Source organism: Gopherus evgoodei, chromosome 1 (genome assembly GCF_007399415.2).
Source record: "Gopherus evgoodei ecotype Sinaloan lineage chromosome 1, rGopEvg1_v1.p, whole genome shotgun sequence".
Classification (NCBI taxonomy): domain Eukaryota; kingdom Metazoa; phylum Chordata; order Testudines; family Testudinidae; genus Gopherus; species Gopherus evgoodei.
Window position 1 is genome coordinate 246,470,749 of NC_044322.1, and position 25,745 is coordinate 246,496,493.

The following is a 25,745-nucleotide window of genomic DNA, read 5'->3' on the forward strand; positions in this document are numbered from 1 at the left end:
GAATGGATATAAATCAGCAGCTTAAACTCTGAGGAAGTATTTTGTTCACATAGCAATTAAAAAAGTGTTCACAATCATTCCTCACCATACATAAACATATTTGCAATGAAAAATTTTAATTAAACTTGAAACTTCTTGGGCTTCCTGGCCATCTTGTCAAAAGTGACATCCATTTTTGATTAAATCAGTACAATTGCTACATGTAGGCTCACAGTCAGGCCTCTTCCCCTTCCACAGCAGAACTTCACTTAGCCAGGGTTCACTTACAGATGCAGTGCAGATAGGACCAGATGTTCTGATTTTATAGGGACAGGGCCGATTTTGGGGACTTTTTCTTATATAGGCTTCTATTACCCCCCACCCCCTGTCCTGATTTTTCACACGTGCTGTCTGGTCAGAAGTTAGAAAAAAATGCTCAAGTATTTCCCAAGGGTTGCATTTGTAAAGTATATGGAAAGAACAGAGTACAGTGCAACAGCAGAGAACAGAAGGTAACTCTCACGCTGACACACTCGCACTCATGGTACATGGATAATCTCTTAGTGCAGTGTTCTTCACTAATTTTGAAGTGGGGGGGGGACACTTTGGCAAAAAACCTTCAATGTGAGAGCCACATCAACTACTTAATTAACACATTGCTTACTATTTCTTAATGATGTCATGTTACAAAGCCACTTGTGTAACTAAAACAAAGTCTATTTGTACAATAAAATGATACTCCTTTTATAAAATAATAACCAGGAAAAATATATGGAATTAAAAAGGCATCTATGTGAGTAAATTTTTAAGAGCAGAATAATGTGAAATTTACTTTAAAAACTGGATGAGTGAAAGTATGTCTGTTCCTCCTTGACTTTGTTCATGCAGTATTTGTAAGCTGTCATCTCAATCCTAGTGAGGCAGTCCAAATGTTTGTTGGTCAATTTCTTCCTCTGTTTCCTTTTCACTCCTCTGGCTGGGGGTGAGGGCTCTAGGGTGGAGCTAGGGATGAGGAGTTTGGGATTTGGGAGGCTGCTCAGGGCTGTGGCAGAGGGTTGAGGTGCAGGGGTGAGGGCTGCAGGGCGAGGCCAGGGACAAGCGGTTCAGGGTGCAGGAGGGGGATCAGGGCTAGGGCAGAGGGTTGGGATGCAATGGTGGGGTGAGGGCTCTGGCTGGGGATGTGGGTTTGGGTGGGGCTGGGGATGGGAGTTTGGGGTGCAGACAGGCTGTCCCGGGGCTGGGGCCAGAGGACTCCCCCCAGCCTTCTCCCTGCCAGCAGCAGCTAGCTCCGGGGAAGGGGTGCCTCTCTCCTCCCTGCTGGCAGGCAGCAGCTAGCTCCAGGGGAAGGGCCTTTCTCTCTCCTCTGCCCACAGGCAGCATGGAGCTCCGGAGAAGGGGCCCTTCTTTCCCCTCCAGCAGCAGGGATCTCCGGGGCCAGTTCCCGCCCACCCCCTACATTTTTCCTCTCCGGGTCCTTGCTGCACGGCCCTTTAGAGCTGCTGCACAGATATTTATAATCTGCTGCTTGGCCCTGCGGCATGCTGCTTACAGGGAACTTAGTGAGCCATTCTTAGGGTCCATGGAACTGCCACTGGCTCGCAGGCCTTTCAATGCAGAACACTGCCTTAGTGCCTACTACCAAATTGAAAAGATAACAGTGTCCTACATGTGAAGACAATGGCATCCTGCATGTGACAATCTATTATTATTTCTTTTTAATAGTTGTTTAAACTACAACCAGTGTTAGGTTAATTCTGAAGCATTGTTATCTGCAATATTCAAAATATTATTTTTCTTACAGTGGCCTTAAATTTCCAGACACCTGGACTACAAATGGAGCTGCAAAATGGAAAATTTATGGACAACGGTTGTTGTGGCTATCTTCTAAAACCAGAGTTCATGAGAGATTCTGCTACGCAGTTTAATCCATATAATGTAACAGGAAACCATAATCCAATAACTCTTTCAATAAGGGTAAGGGTGGTTTATTGACAATCTCATTTATAATTTATGGAAATATCTCTCATTGAATTATCTGAACTATATTAACTGCCTCTCATAAGTATTTAGTACTGGTACCTTTTCTTTTTCTTCAAAAGTTCAGTGTGCCTTAAGCTTATTTAGGGTGACCAGACAGCAAATGTGAAAAATCGAGACGGGGGTGGGGGTATAATAGGAACTTATATAAGAAAAAGACCCAAAAATCAGAACTGTCCCTATAAAATCAGGACATCTGGTCATCCTAAGATTATTGGATAATTTAGAACTATAAAGCTCCTTGATATCATAGTGCCAACATATTATAGTCAGTATTGCTTGCATGGTTTCTTAGTTTCATTTCACATCATTCTGCTTAAAGACACTCCTTTCCCTTGATGTTTGAGGAAACAAGTAACGTGTACAAAATGGGGTCTAAAAATATAAATATGGTTTGTATTGAGGTAGATATCTAATTATCTTATGAGATGTGTGAGTTGCAACAGGGTAAAACTATGCTTACGTCTTTAGTATACAGTGCTGTTGTTAGACACTAAGGACATAAAAAAAGATTTGCACAGAACTCAACTGGAATCTGGGTGGTTACCATTACTTTCATGAACCTCATAGCCTTCCACTTTCTCCACACAGGTTTTCCCTCTCTGCCCCCTTCCCCAATCCCGCTTTTCCCATCACTTTGCATTTTGTTCTAATCACTGCATGGGGGCGGGAGAGGGCAGTGGACCGCCTCACATTTTTTAAGGGGCACAGAGTGGCCACTCCCTCAAGCGGGTTTTATGGACAGCTGTCCAGTGTGGGACAGTCCACTACTATGTCCTTTCCAATATAGGAGGGGCCCATACCAAATAAGAGAAGCCCTATAACCCTTAGTGCACAGTTACTTGGGAAACTCCTGAAGTTTTCTTACTGGCTGACTGCAGAAAAACCTCAAAATCTTTTAGAATGTTTTATACAGTAAAGATTATGAGGTTTTTCTGCAGTCAGCTCAGTTGTGCGGTACCTGACAGCACGGTGTATCCCTAATCCTTATACCCTATGATGAATTTTTGTCCCAACCCCAAAATCCAGATGGCTTTCTATGGCTTGGATGGGGTAAAAGTGGCCTGTAGTAGGTGCCACATCTGAAGATCATAGTGGTAGAGTTGGGAAGTGACCACCCTGGCACCTCCTGAAGAACTGAGAGAAGATAGGCAGACCAGCAACTGCTCTGAAGACACAAACTGTAAAGCCAAGTTAAGGCGTCTGGGTCTTCCTTCAACTATAATTTATAAACTTACACTAAGCTAAAAACTGGTGACGTAAAAGAGCAAACCTGGTTAGTCTCAGCTATATGATCGTCCATGTTATATGTGGTAAAGGAAAACTTGTACTGTCACAGTGGGAGCAGGATCAAGCTCTACAAGCTCTAATTTGTCATGTTTTCGTAATTAAATATTAGGCATAGCATATGTACTATGATAACATTAATTTGGTAAAAGACAGAATTGTAAAAAATTTGGAGGACACCCTCTGTGCTTTACTGTCATGCAAATCCTGGTTTAGTTTTAAAAAGCCCTTACAATAGAGCTTATTTCTTTTCAACTCCAAAAAGAAACTTTCATATTCTCAATCATTAGAAAACTAGTTTCATAATGAAATGTTATCGCTGATCATACTGTGTACTACTTATTTAAATGCTATTTAACTAGCATAGAATTAATGTATAATTGATGTTTCACTTCTGTCAGTGAAATAAATTGCAGGAATAAGACATTAATTAAATAGGGATTGTAGGATAATTACACAATGTGTGTGCCTTATTCAGCACATCATACTACCCTAATAGTGAGCACACTGATTACATGATGGAAGTGAATTAATGATTTCAAGCTCTCATGCATATACATCAATTATATTATTCATTATTTATATAAAGTTGTAAAAGATGAGGAAAAAACCTGGGTTGTGGTCTAGGGGTTAGTTAGGACGACTAGTAACAGAGATGAAGTGATTGTGTACAGAAGAGAGAGGCTGTGCGAGCAGAATTTTAGGTTGATAACAGAGCTGAAGAATGTGCAGGCTAGGTAGTGGGAAGCCCAAGGCAGCAATGACATCTCAGGGACTGATGGAATGGGGGCCTCATAACGTAAGAGTAATAAGGTTAAAGGGAGGGGGATCAGGCAACACTGAAGGACAGGAGATGGTGATTAGAGAAAGAAAATTCAGATACAAGCGTCAAAGAGAAAACAGTTCAATAAAGAAGAGATTGAGTTAATTACCAGGCTCATGAATGGGGGAAACTAGTTTGCTATTTGTACAGGAAACAAGCAAGAGGAAAGCAAAACAACTAAAGAAATGATGTCCCCTTTAAGAAGGTGTTTCATTAGCCATGAGTGAAGCTGAATGCAGGTTAATTTGAACAAGTGGAACTTTACTAAACTCTGTGCATTGCTCTGTCCATGTGGCTGCGTTGCTTCCAGCCTAACTTCCTACGTTCCCAGTTTTCCTAGTGTCCCTTCAATAACTCGCCCTGTAAGGAACATGGTCCCTCTGGTGCCAGTTCAGCTGATCATGCTACATGAGGGAAGGAGCAGTCTTAACAAAGTTCATAAGGGCCTTACCTCAGGGCCCTGGTTCAGAGCTCCTGAACTTAGAATCATCAAACAAAGTTGGTCAGGCTAGTCCCCTGGAGTTGGAACGTAGGGTTGTGATGGGTTGGATCACAGAAACCCCCCTGGGAACTGCCAACTGATATGCCAAGACTACTTCTGCCCCTGCTTTCCCTGCCAGCCTGAGACTCCAGCACCTTGTCTTTCTGAGCCAGACACGCCAGTCTGCTCCAACAAAGATCCATGGTCTGAACCACGTGCCCCAGAGCCGCAGACTTAACCTGAAAGCAGCTTAAAGAAGTGTTCTTGTCTTTAACACTCAGATGCCCAACTCCCAATGGGGTCCAAACCCCAAATAAATCCATTTTACCTTGTATAAAGCTTACACAGGGTAAACTCATAAATTGTTTGCCCTCTATAACATTGATAGAGAGCTATATCCACAGCTGTTTGCCTGCCCCCCTCAGGTATTAATACATACTCTGGGTTAATTAATAAGTAAAAAGTGATTTTATTAAATACAGAAAGTGGGATTTAAGTGGTTCCAAGCAGTAACAGACAGAACAAAGTGAATTACCAAGTAAAATAAAATAAAACAAAACACGCAAATCTAAGTCTAGTACAGTAAAAAAACTGAATACAGATAAAATCCTCACCAGTTCAAGTAAGCTCCCTTTTACAGACTAGTCTCCTTCTAGTTTGGGTCCAGCAATCACTCACACCCCCTGTAGTTACTGTCCTTTGTTCCAGTTTCTTTCAGGTATCCTTGGGGGTAGAGAGGCTCTCTCTTTAGCCAGCTGAAGACAAAATGGAGGGGTCTCCCCAGAGGGTTAAATAGACTTTCTCTTATGGGTGGAGAACCCCTCCTCTCTCCTATGCAAAGTCCAGCTCCAAGATGGAGTTTTGGAATCACATGGGCAAGCCACATGTCCATGCATGACTCAGCTTTTACCAGCCAAGCCACATTCCTGTAAAAGCTCAGATGTCGATGGGCATTTTCAAGTTCATTGTTGGCTTAAGTGGTTTTTGACTGGGCACTTAATTTTTCTCAAGAAGCTGACCAAATGCTCTACTAGGCTAGTTAAAATCGAGCAAGTATACAGCCAATATTCCTAACTTGAAGTACAAAAATGATACATGCATACGAATAGGAGGAACATATTCAGTAGTTCATAACCTTTACATAGATATGTTACATGGCATATGTAGCATAACACATATTCCAGTTATATCATATATATATAGCCATAAGCATATTCCCATGAAGACTTATGGGGTACACCATCCCAAGGGTGACCACCTTTGTTGGATGGAAATAAGGGATAACAACATGAAAGATAGGACACAATACTTTATTTTAGGGGACATTTTAGGGACACACCATTTTCTGTAGCATATCATGCATTTTTCTCTCAAATGTACATTTCTACTGTCCTCAAGTCTACAGTGAAATTATCAGAAGCTTCAATTTAATGTTTAAAATGGTGCTTATTATTAAGGCTTTAATTAAGTCCCGGGTATTTTTAGTACAAGTCATGGATAGGTCACAGGCAGTAAACAAAAATTCACAACCCATAAGCTGGCCATGACTTGTACTATAAATACCCTTGACTAAATCTTGGCAGCTTGGGGGGGGCACTGTTCTGTGGGACTGCTGCTTTGGGAGGAGGGCAAGGTCTAGTGACACCAGCTGCCAGGCTACCGAGACCTATGGCACCAGCTGTGGGGGCCCACAGAGCAGAGGCTGCTCTGGCCACCTCCAGGACCACTGCTCAGGTGGTCCCTGGGGCCAGCCACCCTGGCAACTGCTTGGGTGGTCCCTGGGGACAGCTGCCTTGGGCTGCCTGAGCAGCAGCTGGTGCGGCTGGCCCTTGGGCCGCTCTAGCAGTGCCAGTGTGGTTGGCTATGGGGCCGCCCAGGCAGCTGGCTGCAGAGCCGCTCCAGCAGCAGCCAGTGTGACTGTCCCCAGGGCTGCCCGAGCAGCTGGGGCCAGCTGCTTGGGGAGCCCTGGGGTCAGCCACAGTGGCAGCTGCAGGAATTACGGAGGTCATGAAAAGTCACAGAATCCATGACTTCTGCAAGCTCCATGATAGACATGGAGCCCTACTTATTATCAGTTTTAATACATGTCAATACATCTTCAAATAAGGGATAGATGGTCAGCCCAAGGGCTAAATCAATGAAATAAGGGATGGTTCCTTAAAATAAGGGGTGAGTGATCACCTTACTTAAAAGAGACTGTCGCCTGCATGGCTCCTAGTCCTTTCTCTCTTGCTCAGCTTCCTTTTCAGTACCTTTTCAGTAACCAGGCCCCAGGGCAGGACATGGCACCTCCTTGATTCCATTCAGACTATTTTATATTTAGGCTCCCAGCCTGTCCCTCAATGAAGAAGTACACTCCTTTACTCTGTCAGAAGCCAAAAGAGCTGACAAAGGAAAAGAGCTGAGAGGCAGTGTGGTCAGAAGTCTCTGACAGGTAAAGGTTGGCTGAGAGACACTGGTTGGAGGAAATTTTACCAGATGTGAGTTTGTCTGGCACAACTTTCCTTTCTTTCTACTCACCATTAGAGAACCTCCAAACTCACATCTGGTACTTTGGTTCTCTAATGGTGAGTAGAAGGGAAGGAAAGCTGTGTCAGGTAATGAAAGAACAGAGCTGGTAGATTTCATGGGCATAGTGGCGGGAGCAGGATGGAAGGAGGTAGAATGGTCAACAGTTATGGAAAGGAAGTGAACGAGGCTGTACCAAGAAGGAATGACATGAAGGGGTAGAGGTGGAGGAGGAGCAGTTAGAAGAGCACGGTTTGGATAGAGAGAATAAAAAAATAGAGCTGAGTGTCAAAACACATTTACATGTAGGTCACTGGAAAAGTAAAAAAGTTAATTTGAACGTGAGTGCCCAAGGAAATTAAAGAAGTTAAAAATTAAATAGTTTTAAGGCAAGTAAGCTGGTAGACTGTGGTAAATGCAGTAGGCTTACTTTTGAGCAGTAGGAATCTTATAGATGTACTGATGTTGCGGCACAGCAGATGTGCAAGAGGATTTGTGTGCCCTCCTTTTTCCATGATGAAACATGTGATGCTTTCTGATGATCTTTGTGTTACTGCTTATACAGAATCCTGAAACCTTAAGACACTTTTTCATGTCAGTCCCATTTCACCTCAAATTTTAGACATTACTGAAAGGAAAAGACGTGTGGATTTGTCATCCTGATGGTCATTCTTGCATGTAGTTGAATAAGGTAGAAAGGAATTTTTGTATGCTTTACATTTCTACAGTTACATTTTAAAAAAAGAGGTTCCTTCCATTCATAGTTGAAAGACTTTTTGAATTGCATCACATTTGTACTGAGATAAACTACCACCACATCAGAACCGTATATGGCTTTTTTGTTCCTGGTTCAGAATATTGATCACACTGGGATGATCACACAGGGCTCTGTTCTATCAGGTTTAAGTACTAAACAAAATCAGAGCACTGTACTATAGAGTTGGAGGTTTTAGTATATGATTCATCTTACTACAAGTGCCTTTTTATATCAAACAAGCCTGTTTTTAATCACTTTAATTGATTGTTCAATGGCTGGTCATGCCAGCCACATGGACAACAGAATGCATATACTTTATGTAGTACACAGTGGTGGTCATAATATCAATAACTAGCTGAACAAGTTGACTTATATCAATTATCTCTTATACTTACGTGGAGCTTTTCTGGAATCAGCTGTCTCATTCAGATCTCTTGGGGCATTAATATGGAAGTTCACCACACCAAGTGGAATACAAAGGAACAGCGATGGGCATGACCTTGAAGACTGTGCATTTTGTGCCTCCTGCTAGCATAACACATATTCCAGTTATATCATCTTCAGGATATGTTCCTCCTGCAGTCATCTCTGCTAGCCAGTGTGTATGTGGTGGGACGGGATCAGGGTCCCCTCCCCTGTCCAGAGTCAGTAGCCTAGATAAGCCTTTCTCAGGAGACCACAAATATCACATTGTACATGGTTTCTGTGTGGGGAGTGGAGGGCTAGATAAGGCTTCTTGGTCCATCTCCCCACCCCATGCCCTAGCAACGGGCCAGGCACAATCTATCTTTCAGGGAAAAGCATTACTTACTGGTAGTTATTGTTCTTTGTGAATCGACTGTGCATTCACACATGTGAGTTTGATGCCCCAGCGTAAAGCTCACAGAACCTCTATCAAAGCCGTGTATATTGAAACTGCATGAGCAACTCCTAGTGATGCCAGCAGTCAACATTTGAATTTATATTAGGGGGTGTGCCTCTCCAAACCAGTTCAATTTCTTTTTCTGAACTGCATTGTCGTATAGTATGATGAGTGCTCTGAAGTAGGCAGGAGGATAGTGTGAATGCACAGAGGAGACTCTTGAAGAACAACATTTACTGGTAAGTAACCCTCAGTGAGGACTGCTGTGTATTTCTGCTTGTGAGAGAGTAGTGAGCCATACCATCTCGACTGGATGGTGGCCTGAGGAATTCTTTAGTTCGGTGAGAACTGAAGCACTGCCTGTCTGGATTTGGTATCAGAGCTGGAGGCTAATCTACTACCTAATGTTTACTGAAGGTGGGATCTGAAATCCAAGTAGCTACTCTAAATATTGCCTCTACAGGTATTTGTTTCACACATTACCGAGGTGGCTGTGCCACATATAGAGCAAGCCTTAATTCCTGTTGGGATGGGAAGCTAACTTTTCTATAACGAATATGGACACACAAGGTGATCCATCTAGATGCCCTTTGAGCATAAATAGTCTATTCTTTGCCTCTCTCTCTCTCTGTGTGACAAATATGGATTTATGGAAGGTCTTAGTTTTCACTCAGTGAAAACAGACAGTTCGCCTCATATACAGTATGTGAAGATGTGCATCACTGGGGAAGGAATGAAGTTTTGGAAGAAAACTAGGAGTGATACTAGGGATGAATTGCTACTATAGAGATGAATTTTAATTGAGGACAAAGAGATATCTTTCTGTATAATGGTATAAGGCGGGTCTGCTGTCAGGACCTGACACTCGCTAATCCTCCTAGCTGAGGTAATTAATAGCTATCCAGTGTTTCAGCTCCAAAGGGGCTTGAATGGCGATTCCATGAGATTCACTATTACTAAATGCAAACATAGAAGCAGGATCCTTTGAAGGGAGAAGATGTTGACTAGCCCTTTCAGAAATTGGATAACTGTGGCATGGGAGAATCTGGGTACAGGTTGGTGATATGCAAAAACAGCAGCTACATTAACTTTTAGGAAGCCAATAAATAGGCCAGTGTAATTTAAATTCTAGCACATGTTCCAAGACTATAGAGCTGGAGGAGACTTTAGCGTAAAGCCTTTCTCTAACCTGAATTGTAGCAGAGCATAAAGTGAGTGCAAAAAAATGTTCCCAATGACAGCGTGTGATACCTATACAGGAGAAGGCTGAAGGCTGTGTGTCAGAGCACGTGAGGCGCAGGTTTCCTTTGTGATTGATGACCCGCTGGCTTCAAAGGGCTGGTGTCATCATCTTTCTTGGAGGATGGGGCTGTTGGTGGTACCAAAGCCAAAGATGGGGTTCCAGGTTTCAGCCATTTAGCGATGGGTTTGGTACAGAAGTGAATTGAACCCTCAATGCTGAGGTCTCTGCTTTTGGGCTTGAATGATCCAACAGCCTGTTCTAATGCCTTCTGGGCATGAATGCCTGATGAGGCTAGCACTGCAAGGGAGTATAAACCTCACATAGGTACCCCAAGCAGCTGACATGGATAGAAGGCAGGAAAAGGGGTGAATGTCTTAAATTGTTTCTTAGGCTTGATGCCGGCACCTAATGCAAAACTGAACTAAACGATAGAGAACTTTGGCAGACTAATGGGACCGAGTATATGGAAGCAGAAATTACATCTGAGGTGGCAAACAAACTCAAACAGTTTAATGCAATCAATTCAAGGGGCCCAGATAATCTCCATCCAAGCATATTAAAGGAATTGGCACATGAAATTGCAAGTCCAGTAGCAACATACAGACACACACCACCTCCTGGCAAGTGGGACACAGCAGCTGCTAATCTCAGTGGCTGTGCAGGCCAGTCCCTCCCTGCAGGAGCTGCACAGAGGTTTGGGTATCTCTAGCAGTGCATCCAGGGGTAGTGCACTGGGGTTGGGATGGCCTCCGTCACTGAGGTAGCCACTGCAATCCACCCAGCCAACAGGGCACATCAGGAGCCAGGCCAGCAGCCAGATGTTGCTGTGTTCAAAGCCTGGCACTTCGCATTGGTGGGCGCCCTCTGGAGTCTGCAAAAAGTAAGTGGTCATATGGTCTGATGGTGCCAACACCACAGGCAGCACAAAAGGGGCCTGGCACCAGGGAATTCATAGCTTCACTAGGACTGGTGCTCCTGAAACAGAAGAACTAGTCCTTGGCTATGGTAATTTCCCTCACTCCCATATACAGCCCCTTTATGTATCAAATAAAGGACAATTTGGAAATTATAGGCGGAAGCTGATTTGTAAGGGCACGTCCCCAATGTTTTATTTGTGACACATACTTATAACACATATTACAGTGTACACTCTTTTGCATGATTATTGATGTATACAAGACAATATTTATTGATTTGATGTGTAATGTGGAACATTGGGCACCGAACGAAGGACAGGTGGTCACGCTGTGTGTGACATTCTAGCATATTTCCTCTCAACCTGCTTTGGGACAAATCTGGGACACAATACAGGTGAAAACACATGAAATGAAGAACATTAGAAAAAATCTATTGGTTAGCAGGATGGTAAAATAGGGAGAGGACAGTTTTGCAGCATGAATTACATTTTATTTAGCCCCACCTTCTTAATAGTAAAGAGCTATAATGAACTCATAAAATAACGTCAATGTAATATTAAGGTGATATATTTAAACTCAAGTTTCAGGCAATGTTAACATGTATTGTCTATTGAAGCATACATTTAAATAATTTACCTAGTCATTAACCATGGAACAATATAACTTTTCTCTCTGCTGTATAGTTCATTGTCAGGTAGGAAGGGAGTCAGTCAGTGGCTATAGCACTACTGCAGCCCCTACCAGGACGGCTGGGTGCAGGCAAAAAAAATCAAGCTCCTGCAATAGTTTCTTTAGTCTCACTCATTGCGAGTGAGTGGGACTCTTTGGGGGGCAATTAATTTGACAATAGTGTTTAAAATCTCTCCCTAGGGAGGTGAAGGTTATTTGAATCACACATTCCATTGCCCATGTTCAAACCGTTGCAGCTTCTGGCTTTCTCCTGGTGCCCCTTGGACCCTGCAGTGAAAATGCGAGGGTGGGGAAGGGTGCACAATGGCCGGGGGGTGGGGTACGGGGCTCAAGGAAAGGTGGGGCAGGGTCAAGGTCTTGGGAGTGGGATGGGGAAGTGGTGTTTAGTTTTCTGCAATTAGAAAGTTGGCAAACCTAATTAGGATGATCGGAGGAATGGAGCACCTCCCTTACAAGCGGAGACTTAAGGAGCTTAGCTGAATCAAACAAAGGCTGAGGGGAGTTATGACTGCTCTCTATAAATATGTCAGAGGGTAAACGCCGGGGAAGGAGAGGAGTTATTTAAGTTAAGCCCTAATGTTGGTTCAAGAATAAATGGATATAAATTCACCATCAACAAAGTTAGGCTTGAAATTAGTGAACGGTTTCTAACCACCAGAGGAATGAAGTTCTGGAACAGCTTTACAAGAGGAGTAGTGGGGGTAAAATAACCTACTTTGTTTCAAGACTGAGCTTGATAAGTTTATGGAGGGGATGTTATGATGAGGTTGCCAACAATATTATATGGCTCATCGGTGACTGCTATTAGCAAATATCACCAGTGGCTGGATATGGGCTGCTAGATAGGGAGGGTTCTGAATTTCTACAGCGAAGTCTTTCCCAGGTGTATGGCTAGTGTGTCTCACCCATATGCTCAAGGTCTAACTGATTGCCATATTTGTGGTTTGGAAGGATGGCTCCCCAGATCAGAATGGCAGAGGGCCTGAGATTTTTTTTTGGAACTACAATAAATGATGTATTCTCTGTAACCTGAAGTCTTTAAATCATGATTTGAGAACTCCAATAGCTCAGCCAGAGATTATGGGTCTATTAGAGGGGTTGGTGAGTGAGATTCTGTGGCCTGTGATGTGCAGGAGTTCAAACTTGATGATGGTCCCTTCTGGCTTTAAAGTCTACGAGTCTATAATGACCAATAGGGACCTAAGGGTGTCTAAAAGCAAACAGGACACACAGAGAGGTTACTAACACTTCATTGCAGAGGCAAAGGAACTGAAGTGATTAGGGGCTACTCTCCCTTATATGCTGATGTCACTAGGGGACACTTGTGCAGCCCCAGTGGACACATCCTGGGTAGCGGTTCCATGAATTTGATGGCAAACCCACGAAAGAGAATTCACATAAGCCTGCCTTCATTGATTAAACAGCAACTTTCTGTAGCTAATGATTGAATAGAATCTGCTTAAAGTGGTCAGACTTTGGTAAAAAACAAGACACAGAAGCAAGTTATTTTCCAAAAATATTATTTAACTGCAAAGGTTTTAAGATAATTAAACTGAGAATCAAATTAGCCAGAGATAGAATTACGTTCGAAGCAAGGTAGTCTCAATTACAGTTCAGCTGGTATTATTCTTTAGAAACATTTCTTATGTAGCTTCCACTTTATATGCTAGACTGCACTGAGCAATTGTTGAATGTACAGTTTAATGTTAAAATTACTATAATAAATTACATTTTCAAGCCCAAATGAGGTCTTATGTGTCATTTTCATTTATGCAGCTTATTAGTGGTTATCAGTTACCACCTAGTAACCTCTCCAGGACTAATAAAGCTGATCCTTTAGTCCAGATAGAAATTCATGGTGTGCCAGAAGATCAAGTAAAACAGCAGACTTGTGTCATAAAAAGCAATGGTAAGCGGAACATATTCTATTGATTGTACATGACTTCAATAATGTTTCACAAAGACTAGCTTAATAGCATATAGAAGTTGGTTCTCTAGTAATTTACTCCATAGCAAAAAGCTGTGCTGCATAGACGAAGAGCAAAAGTAGGCACTAGGTGTAAAGACTGGTCAACAAAAATATCAAGCATGACAAGCTGCGTCCTAACAAGATTAACCTGAAGACAGTAAACTAAATCTGCAAAATTTGAGACTAGAATTTTTTCAGCTTTTTTAAAAAACTAACTTCGTTACCATAATGCTTGTATGAAAAATGAGGGATTGTCAGTCATAGAGACTGAAGTTGTCTGTTTACACATACAACAGGTAAAACATGGGCCGCTTCCCTTGCCCTATCTCACTATTGTGCCTCAACCTGCCCTGACATAGAGGGACCACCTCTGCCCGTGAGAGTGTAGTTCCTCAATGCAGGCAGGCCTGAATCAAGATGAGGAGCACTGGTACAGAACTGCATCAGGAGACCATCCTGGCAATGCAGACTCTGTATTCAGAGGGCAGTGCATATCAGTTCCTTGATGCATACCATTACAATGCTTCAGAGCTCATTAGGGATGGGATCAGCAAGGTGTGTCACCACAAAACCCAAGTGGCAGTGTGCTACAGACATCATCTGGAGCAGTTTAAGCAACATTGTCTTGGTGCAGAAATGGTCCTTGTTGATCAGCACAAGGCAGGTGCCATCAAGGGAGACCTGAAAACCAGGGTTTATTCATTTACTACAGGTCCTTTGTTAGAAGCAGCATCCATTCTTCATGCACCATAACACTGGGTTTTTAAAGCACATTAATATGTGGTGTTGGTGCAGAACCTTCTTACAAAGCTGGACTTATCTACGCTTCATAATCTATTGTGGTGTCTTTGGTGTTGAATATCAGTTAAGAACTTTTTTCTGGGAGCCACTGATTCTTTAGACTCTAGAGTGAAGTGAATAGCTTCAATGCATTGTTGTTTTAAGAGGTAATCAGAATGGCTCCTTGAACCACGCAAGACAAAGTTTTATTATGGTAGTCTTTTGTCTAGGTTGTGCCCCATAGAATTAGGTTGCTGAAACTCAGAAGGCTTTAAGCCAGGTAAACATCCATGCCTCAATGTCTCATGGGTAAAGCAGCATGCTACTGCTTATAGCATGTCAGTCATCCCCCCTTTCAGCATACAAATCAACATGCTGAAGGCATGTGGCTCTTCAGAGTAGGAACCCAGCCAGGACATACGATTTTACCATTTTGTACCCTTCAGCCAGTACACTTCTTTCTCTCCTCTTTCCCTCCCTTGCTCCCCACCCCTGTGAAAAACTTTCTGGCTCATTACAGAGAGGAAGCAAAGCCAGCCTCTGACATTTCTGGTTTGTTTTTCCATCACCCTTAGTTTATTTCTCTTTCATACCATAACTGAGAAGACGAAGTCAGCAAACCTGTGTCAAAGGATAGGGAAAGGAAAGACCAAAAATCCATCTTCACCATCTGTGGTGAAATATCAGATCAGATGCAGGTCACCTTGGCAGGATCATCCTGGTTTTCTTGAGACAGTTCATCAACTGGTATAGATCAGTGCAACTCCAGTGACCATCCTCCATCCTGGCTCTACAGCATGTCTGTGTTTGTATGCATGTGTTCTGATGCAGATGGAAAAGTTTGAAGGAATAAGTGGAGGAGGCAAAATGAATCCACAGGAGACCCAGGACATGTATGAATTAGTGTTTCCTTATTACCCCAGCACTTCAGTTTTTCAGACATCTTCCCTCCTCTACCACCATTGTGTGATACCAAAGAAAATAAGTCAAGATTAAGGGTAGTCATGCTCATTGCTCTGGCCTGGCCCAGTAGCCCCTGGTATCATGATAAGCTGAGACTATGCAGAGAGTTAAAAACTCTTTTTTCTCTCATAAAAGATATTCTGTGACAAAGACAATTTCTTTATCTGAGCCTCGGCCAGCTTGAGCAGAATACCATGTTAAGGGAGAATGAAATTTCTTAGGTGGTCAAGAAAGTTCTTCTCTCTTCCATTAAGAAAAGAACCTCCATCACATACTACAAGGGACTGGTGTTCTTTACTGATTAGTGGACAGATAAAGCCATTTATGTGAAGGAATCATCAGTCCATTCCATCCTTTAACTTAGGAGGGTTCCCTTAACTGCTTGAGGGTCCAAGTGCCATTTTGGGGGAAATAATTTCTCATTTGCTTCAAGCATTCTCCTACCTGTGTCATTGCAGGTCCTCTCCCCTGGTGTCACAGTCTAAAGGTTCTCTGTGGTCCCCTTCCTTTTGAACCTCTGCATTCCATTTCTCTTTATCTCTTTTTCTAGAAGGGGCTTTCATAGTAAACATAACCTAGGTAAGGATGATGGGATAAATGACCACTAATTTCTGTTTCTCCCTATAAGTTTATTAATCAAAACAAGACAGTCCTCATTCTATGCCCATTTATTTCCTTTCTACCATAGTTCATCTAGCATCTGCCTCAATCCCAAAGCAGTAAAAGAGGCACGCTGGCACAATCTTGAGATTACTAGGGCTATAACAAATTTTATTTGACCACAACCTCTGAGTCAGTCATAATCCCTTTTTGTTCTCTTCAAAAAGAGGTGCTCAGTCTTGTGGTTTGAATTACTCAGTGTGCAGGTAATGCATGACAAATGTGTATAAAGTACCCAGAGCGCCTAGTCCTGTCATGTTTAAAACTCACTCCACCTATAGAGATGGACTTATCTAGGTTGACTCAACATTGCAAAAAATGAGAACTACTTTTTGATTGTCTTTACTCCTGAAGCCACATGAAAGTTGTGAGCCTGTACCCGTGCAGTCAGTAGCAGTTCTGGTACTGAGTTAAATGGGCACAGAATCAGGCACAAAAGGAGGTTCTGCACTGTCTGCAGTTGTCGAAAGCATAGCTCATAAATTAATTACAATTTCTCAATCGCATTATTTTTCAATCTGTCGATGTGTGTACAGAATGCTGTTTGTATTACAATTATTTTCTCTCTCTCTCTCTGCCCCCCACCCCAGCTTTGTGCCCTAGGTGGAATGAAACTTTTACTTTTAATATTCAAGTTCCAGAACTGGCATTAGTACGCTTTTCTGTGGAAGATCAGATATCGCTAGCTGCAAATGAGTTCCTGGGCCAATACACTTTACCACTGCTGTGTATGAATAAAGGTAGTTAATACTTCCTCCAAAAGCAAACTACATACTGAACCACTGAGCAAAAATCTACAAAAGCATAAGCTTTCACTATTAGCCTGTTGTATTCATTAGGTTTATTACACACCATAAACTTTGTATTAGGTGCAACAGATGCAGTGCATTCATCACATTTTTGGTCATTGTGCTATGATGATTAGATTCTATGTGACTGCCAACCTACACTACTGATGGAAATATTACTTATTGGTAGTTATATTTATTGCACTATTACTTGGATCACATTATAAACAGAATGCATTCAGAGTGTGTTATAGCTCCAGCTGTTAAGAAGCAAGAAGGTGAAAACAGTCAGTCAGTACCAGTATAAAGGCACCAGATTGCCCATGTTTTATTCAGTCCAGAACCTGAAAAAAACAAAAGAGAGATAGGCAATAAAGATAAAGAATCAGGCGAACTCTTTCTGCAATTTTTTCACAATGGACAAAGACAGAAATAAAATGGGGGAAATAGAAAAGTGTAATTACTGATAATTTCCCCTTCTTTTACTAGTACATCTCCTTGATTCTTTCCGATGAATAGAATTCAAATGAATAGCTGATGTAGAAGCCACTATGCCGGGAGGAGAGTGGCTTACGTAGACTGGCTGTGTACTGTATTTGATTTCCAGAAGAACTTCTGACAAGTACAGAACCAACTTGTACTGGTGAATAAAGGTGTACAGATTCACCTACTGCACTTTGCTTCCCTATAGATGTCATCTTCCAGTGTCTCAATACTCTCTGTTGAAGATGCAGTGATCCCTCTTGTTAAATGATTTTTCAGGAACATAGGGAAGGAGCTATAGGGCCTCTGAGAAACCAGATTAATACACTCTCCTAGATGAACTGATATAATTGTTTAAGGGGTTTAAACTTTTCTGTGGCTATAAAAACCCACAGAAAACTTCTGGTTGCCAGAAATCCTTCTTACGGAACAGATAAAATGTCAATGTAGCTTTAAACATCGAGAACACAGAGTCATTTTCTTGATAGCAGAGTTCAGGGCAAAAGTAGGCAATTCAATATGCTGATTAACTTTATTCGTTTACATGTGTAGCCTTCCCAGTTCCATGACGTCTGGGAAAAAAATTAGCATAAACAGAAAAGTGAACAAAGTAGAAAAGACCGTGCTTTACATCATCATTAAACTTGCCCAAAACAATAAGCCTTGCAGTTCTCTCTGAAGGATAAGCTTGAGCTTTGAGAGTTAGTTCTGAAGTTAGGGACAATTCATATCTCAAGACTATCAGGTGATCTCAGCCCACTTTTTGGAAAAGAGAGAAAGAAGTAAAAGTGCTTTAGTTACTCAAGAACCTAGGATCCATTTTCAAAAGTGATTTAGGCACTTATGAGTCTAAGGGCTAGTCTACACTACTGCGCTACATTGGCACAGCTGCATCGATGCAACTGTGCTGTTATAGTGCGTCTGGTGAAGACATGCTATGCCAGTGGGAGAGTGCTTTCCTGTCGGCATAATTATTCAACCTCTCCCAATGACATAGCATGGTGTGGATACTACTTAAAGTCACTGTAACTTGCATCGTTCAGGGTGGGAGGCTTTTTCCACACCCCTGAGCAACATAAAAGTTACATTCACATAAGTGGCAGTGTAGACAAGCCCTAAATCATGGGACTTTTGAAAATGTGACTTAGGCACTCTTAAAAATGTTACCTGGACTGTGTAAGGCTGGAAAACACTGAGCTGGTAGTGGGCAACTTATTGCTTTTATACCAGTCCTAACAGTCCTCCCCACACACACACACATTTTCTTCTTCCTGGGTAGTAAGTTATAAAGCTGTTTATGGATTATTTTCATGGGCTGGGAAAAAAGGAGGTATGAGAAAAACAGACATTGTTATTACAGAATACTTACCATTCTACAAGCTAAATCTGCACACCTATTCCTTTGTCTCTCTCTCTTCCATTTGAATGTACATATTATTTTGTGAAACTGCAAGAAAACTGTTCTAAATTTGCTTTGTATATGGAAAATGCAGTCAAATAAACATTGGCGCTTAGTCAGGGTTGTCAAACATCAGTTTGGGTAAGTTTGTTTGTAGAAATTTTCGGGTTGCCAAAAAGCCCATTTTTAACAGGATTTAAGTGGCCCGGGGTGGTAGGAAGCCTTCCACTTCTGCCTCCCACCTCTCTTTTGTTAGCTCACTACCACTGCAGCAAGAACATTGTCATTCTTCCTTCACTGGTTAATCAATAGGAGGTGTTCTAAAAGCAATATGTGCAGCACATATTCCGGATACCAAGAATATCCTTTCGAAATCCTTGCCAGTCCTGTAGCATAAGTCTGCAGGATACTGTAAATCACAACTTATGTATCAGTGGAGGCTTTGACACTATATTAACACTACCTGTGTTTATCACCACTGAATGCCAGGAGAATTAAAATGTTAGAAATGTTAGAGAACTACTGTAGTAATGAATGTTACTCTATGTATCATTTTGGCTTACCTTAATTAAAGGATTTATTTAGATAACTATAAATTACATTTCATTTGTACAGTAAATATGGCCACTTCCGTTGCATCAGTTAACCCACATAAATTCTACATTTGTATTTAATAAATTAATTTACTGTTATTACATTTACAGGTTATCGTCATGTTCCTCTGTTTTCCAAACTTGGTGACAGACTTGATCCTGCATCACTCTTTGTGTATATTTGGTACTATTAATGATGACATTAGCAGTACTCCTGAACTGGCATGCTCCTCAATAAAGCAATCATCATGTAGCTTGCAAACAACAGTTTAGTGCGTGGCCTGATTTTCAGAGGTGCTGAGCACCTGCAACACTTGTGTGGCTAAATGCTATTTAACATGAATAAAAGCTGTAGAATTGGGCCCTGAAGTAATTTAGAAGAACTCATACATGGTTGACTTTTGCAGTAGATTTTCTTGAATCCAATCAATATTTTAATATATGGTTATTTGCAACTAATAGCAAAATAGTAATGAATTATTAAATAATAAGGAAGTAGTATTTTAATATTTATGGTCTCAGACTTCCAAAAACACCAAAATTATGTGCAAAATTGAGTATCAGAGGGGTAGCGGTGTTAGTCTCAATCTGTAAAAGCAGCAAAGAATCCTGTGGCACCTTATAGACTAACAGACATATTAGAGCATGAGCTTTCGTGGGTGAATACCCACTTCATCAGATGCATGTAGTGGAAATTTCCAGGGGCAGGTATATATACGCAAGCAAGCTAGAGATAACGAGGTTAGTTCAATCAGGGAGGATGAGGCCCTGTTCTAGCAGCTGAGATGTGAAAATCAAGGGAGGAGAAACTGGTGCAAAATTGAGTGGCCTTTTTAATTTGCACTGAGAAACTTTTTCCTACTATATATTAATCTGTTCAAAAAAAACATACATACACATACACACAAAACATAATTTACCCTTTAAATCCATAATGAGTCAATTTTTGATTGAGCTATAGCTCATCAATGCCCACTGTAAAATGATAAAAGCTCAAGAGTGGTAACCTGGACAATATTCAGTTCTGCTGATACCAGGATCTTAAAACACTAACCACCTGCCAGATACTGCTGTTGGCACCATCTTTGCCAGCATAGCCTTTGCCCTCCCATCAGGAGCCAGTGTTCTCCCACTCATCTTATAAAATTGCTTTTGTTCAACGAGCTCCACATGGACACATGGATCTACAGCACTCATTGAAGGTTTCAGGTCCAAGCCTCAATAACTTACCAACCTGTTTTACAATGGCACATTTCTTACTTAAGATATTTGTATCAATGCTTATCTCAAGGATCTGCAACCTTTGGCCTGTGGCCCGAAAGGGTAAGACCCCTGGTGAGCCAGAGCCGATTTGTTTACGTGTCGCGTCTGCAGGTTCGGCCAATCGCAGCTCCCACTGGCCATGGTTCGCCATTTCAGGCCAATGGGGGCTGTGGGAAGTGGCGGCCAGCACATCCCTTGGCCTGCACCACTTCCCACAGCCCCCATTGGCCTGGAGCGGTGAGCTGCGGCCAGTGGGAGCCACGATCGGCCAAACCTGTGGGCATGGCAGGTAAACAAACTGGCCTTGGCCCACCAGGGGGCTTACCCTGGCATGCCACGTGCCAAAGGTTGCTGATCCCTGGCTTATCTTCATAGTTAGATTTTATTTTTATTGTCATTTTAAACATTATTTTTATTAATATAACCCCATACACAAAATGTGTCTCTCTCTAATATGGAAAATTATACTCTCCCGTACACACACCACAGGCAAAGATTTGAAAATGTTACAGGAAATAACACTATTGGAAAATTGCCAACATATATTTACATTAAAAGCAAACTAAAGAAAACAAGACAGTAAACTGAGAAGAATCTGAAATCCATACTGAACTTTAGGGTCAGGTAATTTGATAACTCAAAGCTGGATATGATCTGTCTCCTGCATTTTTTGAGAGGTAAGTCACTTGCTTCTTTATCTTAGAATACCTATAATCTAAAATTTTGGCCTTGTTGATCCTTGCACTGTTTATATTTGTATCATAGACAATATCTTTTTCATATGGTAAATATTTTATGTTTTTTCTTCAGCACTGAGGAGGCATGTTCATGTTTTTACGCAAGCAGGTTCTCTCTCCTTACTGACAAGTTTAATTTCCCCAGGCAATATGGTGGCTCCGTTCCAAGAGCTGGCATAACCAATCTGTTTGCATATGAGAAGAATGCCGGTTTATTTGGATTCATGATATTCTTAAATGACACTCATACTGCAACTTCAACAGGTTTATATATCATAAGCTGCTTAAGCCTGATTTGTGTGTCTTAAAACTATTATCCTTTGGGTGGAAAAAAGGAATCCCCTACAACTCTGGGCAGTATATCCCACTGTCGGCCACTTTTTCAACTTGCAGGAGAAATCTCAACTCTAGCCAAATACAGGTTATAATATTAATGTTTACATCATGAATCAATATTTTTTTTTACGAGCCTGTGACCCTGCCTCTGGAAAGACATGCCAGTATGTAAGTGCCTAACCTTATGCATATGGGGCTCATGTGTGCAACTGATGTTAATGGAATTCAGTGAGTCTAATGGGAATTAACATGTGCTTAAGTGTTTCACTGGATTGGGCAAAAGCACCTTCAAGGACTGAGCTCGTGAACCAGTCCCATTGAACTCAATGGGATGACTCATATGCATGAAGTTAAGCATGTGTATAAGGCTTTACAAGATTGGAGGCTGTGTATGTACTGTCTCGTTCCCTGATGTATCATGAACATGCAATGGGGGTAACACTAATGAACAAAGATGTCTTATAATATGATCTTACTTAATTTAACCTTTTAGCAGAGTAACTATTTATTGTATGTTTCCTTTACTTGCTGTGTGATGGTTCAAATATATTAGTCATTTACATCTGATTTTTGGAAATGTTTAAAAGTCTATGTGGAGCACTGGATTTAAATATTTGTCAAACTCTAACTTATAACATTTGTCTATTGTCAAATATTTTTCCAGAATTTATTTATTTCCAAATATTTTTCCAGAATAAACCCAGGGAAATGAAACATCTTGCCCCAGATCTTAAAGTTACAAAGTCACATTACATCAGCAAGTTAAAACTTAAAAATATATGGTATACACTATAACTAAAGTACAGTATAGTTTTAAATTCTTTTAAATGTTCAGATTTTAAATTTTGCACACATAATTACATTTTAAATGTGAAATGAGCAAGAATTAAATGTGAAATGTGCTCGAAGTTTTAAATACAAACTGGCTATCAATCAGGTGAACATGCGATCATACTAACTGGGCCATATTTAAAACTGATATAACTACACAGACATCAAGTAGAGTGAATTCAGCCGAATAAGCTCATTATTAGTCTGATCCAAAGCCCATTTAAGTCATTGGGAAACTACGATTGACTTAGGGCTTGGCTACACTTGCACTTCAAAGCGCTGCCGCGGCAGCGCTTTGAACTTTCGAGTGTGGTCGCAGCGCCAGTGTTGGAAGAGAGCTCTCCCAGTGCTGCACGTACTCCACATCCTCTACGGGTGTAGCTTGCAGCACTGGGAGCCGCGCTCCCAGCACTGTGGCACTGTTTACACTGAGGCTTTACAGCGCTGTATCTTGCAGCACTCAGGGGGGTGTTTTTTCACACCCCTGAGCGCGAAAGTTGCAGTGCTGTAAAGCGCCAGTGTAGCCATGGCCTTAAATGGGCTTTGCATAAGGCTCCAGCATCACAGGTTTAGGGATACATAAAACACATCTAGCCGTATACAAATAATAGTGATCAGCAGGAGCAAAAATCTTGCTTGTTGCCGTAAGAAATGTTATCCAAGATAACTGAAATTGCAGGCTGCAAGCCTTTTTACACCCAGGCTAATGGGAACTTGTTGCAAGTAAAGGTAGTAATCCTATGAAGACAGCTAAATGGCAACGGATCATGAAAAAGAGATAATTTTCTTGTGATTAGTACTTCAATGTATATATGGTTAGCAGTTTACTGCATGTTATATTCTCAAAGGCAAATATTTCGGCTAATGTGCCAAAATGGCCCATGAGAAAAGGGAAAAAGAAATATTAATAAATGAATATTTCAGTTATCTAAAGAAATGTTCAAATTATACTGTTCCCCAATGGGTACCACTTTTCTTCATTTAATGGGACACTGTTCAGCTGAATGTTGATAGCTCCCACAAATGTTCCTTTGCTTTTCACAATAAGCTGTAACACACGTCCTTGGAGCTCGGTCACTGCATCGTATACTACCTGCAATCATATATGGGAAAGCAGAGAAAATATAAGAAAACTGAATATTTTATACCAAAAGCACTTTTTTTTGGTTATGTATCACTTACACCTAAAGATTACTATTAATGCTTAAAGTAACTGACAAACTGCCAGCAAGTTCTTTCTATTTTGAGGAGGGAAGGATTAAGAGCTCAAAATGAATGTATTAGTTCTCAGAGTGATAAAAGTTAGGGGGGATGACAGGGCTAAAACACCATCCATTTGGAAAATTTAGGTTAAGTAAGGTTATTTATATCTGTGTGATGCTTTTTACCTATACCATCTAATTTTAAAAAAGATGATCCTGGCAATCCTGGTGCAGACTATAATGCATCTTGTACTATTAAAAGGCTAACTTATATAATTGGGGTGTTGCAAGTCTTCTTTAATGTAAGAACTTACACAGCACCTTTTTTTTCTGTAGAATCATAGAAATATAGGGCTGGAAGGGACTTTGAGAGGTCATCAAGTCCAGCCCCTGGCTCTGAGAGAGAACCTTACAGGAGCTTGTCCAGCTTGTTCTTAAAAACCTCCAGTGACAGGGATTGCACAACCTCCCTGGGTAATCTATTCCAGTACTTAACTTCCCTTGTAACTAGAAAGTTTCCCTAATATCTAAACTAAATCTCCTTTGCGGCAGATTAAGATCAACACTTCTTGTCCTACCTTAAGTGGACATTTTTGTTGCTTTCCAATGAAATCTCTTCAGTTTATTCATATCTTTTCTAAAGTGTTATGCCCTCAGACACAGTGGACACAGTACTCCAGATGAGACCTCACCAGTACTGAGTAGGGCAGGAGAATTACCACCCACGTCTTACATATGACACGCCTGTTAATACACCTCAGAATGATAGCCTTTTTCGCAACTGCATCACATTGTTGACTCATATTCAAATTGTGATCCACTATAAACCCCAAATCCTTTCTAGCAGTATCACCACCTACCCATATTGTAATTTTGCATTTGATATTTCCCTCCTAAGAGCAGTACTTGGCATTTGTCTTTATTGAATGTTCTCTTGTTGATTTCAGATCAAATCTCCAATTTGTCAAGGTTGTTTTGAATTCTAATCCTTTCTTCCAAAGTGCTTGCAATCCTTCCCATCTTGGTGTCATCAGGAAATTGAATAAGCATACTATTTACCTCATTATCCAAGTCATTAATGAAAACATTGAATAGTACTAGACCCAGGACTAATGCCTGCAGAACCCCAATGCAGATACCTTCACAGTTTGACAGCAAACCATAGTCTGCTACTCCTGAGTAGGGTCTTTCAATCAGTTATATACCCACTTTATAGTAATTTCATGTAGGCCACATTTCTCTAGTTTGTTTATGAGAATGTAATGTGAGACTATAAGAAAAGCCTTATCATGTCTGCTGCGTCATCCTTCTCCACTAGTCTGATTATCCCATCAAAGAAGGAAATTAGGGTGGTTTGTCATGATTTGTTCATGTTGGCTACTACTTATAACCCTATTATCCTCTAGGTGCTTATGAACTGAGTGCTTAATACTTTGTTCCAGTATCTTTCCAGATATCAAAGTTAGGCTGACTGGTCTATAATTAACTTCCCAGTTCCTTTTTGTTCCTTTTTTAAAGATAGGTACTATGTTTGCCCTTCTCCAGTCCTTTGGGACCTCAGTTATTCTCTATGAATTCCTAAGATAATTGCTAGCAGTTTCAAGATTGCTCCTGCTTGTTCCTTATATACCCTGGGATGAAATTCATCAGGCCCTGCCAACTTGAATACATTTAGCTTATCTAAATATTCTTTAACCTGGTCTTTCCCTATTTTGGCTTGTGTTCCTTCCTCCTTGAGTACCTGGTCACATTGATAAAGAAAGAAGCAAAGTAGGCTCCACAACTTTCTTGATGTTAACTGTTATTAGCTCTCCTTCCCGACTAAGTTAAAGGACCTACACCTTCCTTCATCTTTTTCTTGATCCTAAGGTATTTAAAGAACCTCTTCATATTGCCTTTTATGTCCCTGGCTAGGTGTAACTCATTTTGTGCCTTAGCCTTTCTGATTTTATCCCTATATGCTTGTGCTCTTCATGTGTACTCCTCCTTAGCAATTCATCCATGTTTCCACTTTTTGTAGGATTCCTTTCAGAATCTCAGGTAATTAAAGGGTGCCTCATGGAGCATATTGGCCTCCTGCTATTCTTTCTGTCTTTCTTTTGTGTCAGGATAGTTTTCAGTCATGACTTTAATATGCTCTACCTGAAAACTGCCAGC

At 41.2% G+C, this 25,745-nt stretch overlaps 2 protein-coding genes across 4 annotated transcripts in view; one reads left to right on the forward strand and one right to left on the reverse strand.

Moving 5' to 3' along the window:
* PLCZ1 (phospholipase C zeta 1) overlaps positions 1-19,830 on the forward strand; it is a 128,057-nt gene extending 108,227 nt beyond the window's left edge. Inside the window, 4 exon segments of the mRNA XM_030549213.1 lie at positions 1,781-1,953; positions 13,361-13,493; positions 16,547-16,696; positions 19,331-19,830. Of these exon segments, the coding sequence (XP_030405073.1) occupies positions 1,781-1,953; positions 13,361-13,493; positions 16,547-16,696; positions 19,331-19,413 (539 nt within the window). The 3' untranslated portion in view covers positions 19,414-19,830.
* A 3,021-nt stretch (positions 19,831-22,851) lies between these two features.
* PIK3C2G (phosphatidylinositol-4-phosphate 3-kinase catalytic subunit type 2 gamma) overlaps positions 22,852-25,745 on the reverse strand; it is a 335,543-nt gene continuing 332,649 nt past the window's right edge. For all 3 annotated transcript variants that reach the window (XM_030541961.1, XM_030541971.1, XM_030541952.1), the window contains one exon: positions 22,852-23,479. In XM_030541961.1, the coding sequence (XP_030397821.1) occupies positions 23,327-23,479 (153 nt within the window). In that variant the 3' untranslated portion in view covers positions 22,852-23,326. The remainder of the gene's footprint in view (positions 23,480-25,745) is intronic.